Source organism: Cyprinodon variegatus, unplaced genomic scaffold (genome assembly GCF_000732505.1).
Source record: "Cyprinodon variegatus isolate N-32 unplaced genomic scaffold, C_variegatus-1.0 Scaffold597, whole genome shotgun sequence".
NCBI lineage: Eukaryota > Metazoa > Chordata > Actinopteri > Cyprinodontiformes > Cyprinodontidae > Cyprinodon > Cyprinodon variegatus.
In genome coordinates, this window is record NW_015151050.1 from 509,032 (window position 1) to 511,870 (window position 2,839).

The following is a 2,839-nucleotide window of genomic DNA, read 5'->3' on the forward strand; positions in this document are numbered from 1 at the left end:
ATATATATATATATATATATATATATATATATACATATGAATGCATCTGTGTGTATCTGAATATGTTTATGTTTAAAAAAGATACCTTCCTCCATCATAGACTGCTACAAAGTTGCGCTTGCATTCGTTGGAGTTTGCCATCTCATAGTCCAGAAAGCGCAGGTAGATCTGGTCAAACAAGAGAAAACGTGGAGGGAAAAAAAGGTTAAGGAAGTTTAAACTACTTTGGCATTTTAAATGACAGGGATTAGAAAAAGAGTGAGACCAAAGAATTTTGGTCCTTTCTAACATACCATGTGCTTCTTAGAATCTTACACAATACACGATGATATAGCAACCCCTTAATGTAGTAAGTCAGATAGACTGTTGCCAGGAAAATGTCCAAGATATATCCATTATAGAGGAGGACTTATAGACAGATAATGCACATTTTAATTTGATGTTGGTTTTTTATTACAATAGCGACCCAAACAATACAATGTTTAAAAGGGAATAAAAATAAACAATTTTCCTCTCTGTTTGGTATAAGACGTATCTGTCAGTTAGAAGAAAAAAAAAAGGTCACCAACTTTTGGCAAAATACAAACTTTTTTTAGACTCATTGAACTCCTACATTTTGTGAAATTATCAAACAAGCTTCAGTTTCAATCTTCTAAAACCCCAGAAAAAAAAAAAAAAAACCTATTTAATACACCTTAGCCCTTTACAGTGTACTGTCAAAGTTTCCTGATTGCATATCCACTGATGCCTCTAATCCATGTATCAGGCTAAGATCGGAAACATCCGAGCCAGGCTTTTGGTTTGTTGTGCACCGCCTTGGCTATCTTTTCAGGTTAATGAGTGGACAACTTTCTAACTGTGACAGGGAAATGTGACATCTTTAAACGCCGAAAGACACAAGCTCTAGACAGGGCAGGATAATGGACTTCGCAATGACAACCTGGCTTTGACAACATGACAAATGCAATGCATTGGGGCAAAAAAACAAACTAAATACTTCTCCTGGGGTCTCATATCAGGGTCAATAAGCTTTCATTGAGCCAGAAATGCTCAATGTCAGCTTCTCTGTTCTCACAAATACATAGCTATATTTATACACAAAGACAAACATGTACACTGCCTTACAAATATAGCATAATAACTTCATATAGTAACATATTTTTTTTCCTACTTTATTTTATTATAATCACAAATGTCAAATATGCTTTTGGAATTGATGCCAATTATGGGGTAGAAATAGAAAATACTTAATATTTTGATTAAACTACAGCACCCCATATCCAGCTCACCTGATTGTAGTACACCTTAGTNAGACAAACATGTACACTGCCTTACAAATATAGCATAATAACTTCATATAGTAACATATTTTTTTTCCTACTTTATTTTATTATAATCACAAATGTGTATAATGGATAGGAAATAGATGCCAATTATGGGGTAGAAATAGAAAATACTTAATATTTTGATTAAACTACAGCACCCCATATCCAGCTCACCTGATTGTAGTACACCTTAGTGTAATTCGATTTGAGTATAAATAAAGCTCTTCTCTGAAGGCTTTAGAGGTTTATTGGAGAACATACCGTAAGTGAAGAAACAGAACTATGCAGACAAAGAAACATATCATACACTGGAAAAACGATCTAGAAATAATAAAAAATTCCTTAAATGAAGTGTATTTCCCCTTAATTTAAGTAGGTAAATGGGATAATTTGCTAATGATATGAGTGTTTTTACTCTTAATATCAGATAATTAGATAACATGCACTTGAAATAAGACAATGCAATTGTTTTTTCTTATTCTAAGTGTAAATTGTCTTGTTCCATTGGCAAAATGTCTCTTTTATCTCCTCAATCCAAGAAAAATTAACTAATATTAAGAAAAATTGCATAGTTTTGGTTAAAAATTGTCAATATTTTATACATTTGCATATAAAAAAAGACATGGCTGTCTACCTACGTTGAAGAGACAGCAAAGAGAGCATCAAAAAGAGCACAAGGTTAGAGGCCCTCTGGTAACACTTTAGGAGTAGCAGATATTCTCAGTTCTGTTTAGAAAATATTCCTTTAACCATTCTGGTCTTCATGAAAGAGCCAAATACTTGTTTCCCCCAATATTTCAATTGGGAAACATTTACACACTAAAACACTGGTCGGCATAAAAGGGTTACCTGTAGCACTAGAGAAAAAGACAAAACAGAAGAAAAATGATGAAAACAAGAAAATAGTACAGAAAAAAGCTGGCAAAAGTAAGAGACTGCATCTTTTTCCTTCCAGATTCTGTAAGACATTTACCCAATTTATCAGATGTTGCAGTGTCAAAGCTATTGGGATCAGATATCACAAATTCTCTGGCCTGTATATGTCTGAAGTAATCTGTCTAAACAAGTCCCTGTTTTTCTTATATAAGTCCACCAAACAACCAAATCGTACAATCAAAGGCTCCATCCAAAGTTGTTGGGGTAAAGGATGGATTTGCAGATAATGGCAAAAAAAAAGGACAACCTTCTTAGTTTAAATAGTATTATTTATTTCCAGAATATGAATACTGACACATACTGATTGGCTTATAACTGTAATGTGATCAACTGATTGATGTGGGCGATTTTATAATGAGTGTCTTCCAAAGCTGCTAAGTCTTGGTCAGCTCCATCTTTTTTAAATGTACCTTGTATCCTAAAAAACTATAGCTTGATTATCTCCAGGAAACCTGGCATATGAGTCTATGGCTGAAACAAGTACATAAAGATATGACCTGCATAAAGGGATATTTTGTTAGAAGTGTACTGTATATACTGTGTATGTATATATATATATATATATATATATATATATA

General features: G+C 33.1%; 1 protein-coding gene across 1 annotated transcript in view; it reads right to left on the reverse strand.

Moving 5' to 3' along the window:
• Positions 1–2,839, reverse strand: part of LOC107096081 (neuropilin and tolloid-like protein 1) — a 35,563-nt gene that overhangs the window by 22,834 nt on the left and 9,890 nt on the right. Inside the window, exon 4 of the mRNA XM_015392574.1 lies at positions 86–168. Within this exon, the coding sequence (XP_015248060.1) occupies positions 86–168 (83 nt within the window). The remainder of the gene's footprint in view (positions 1–85; positions 169–2,839) is intronic.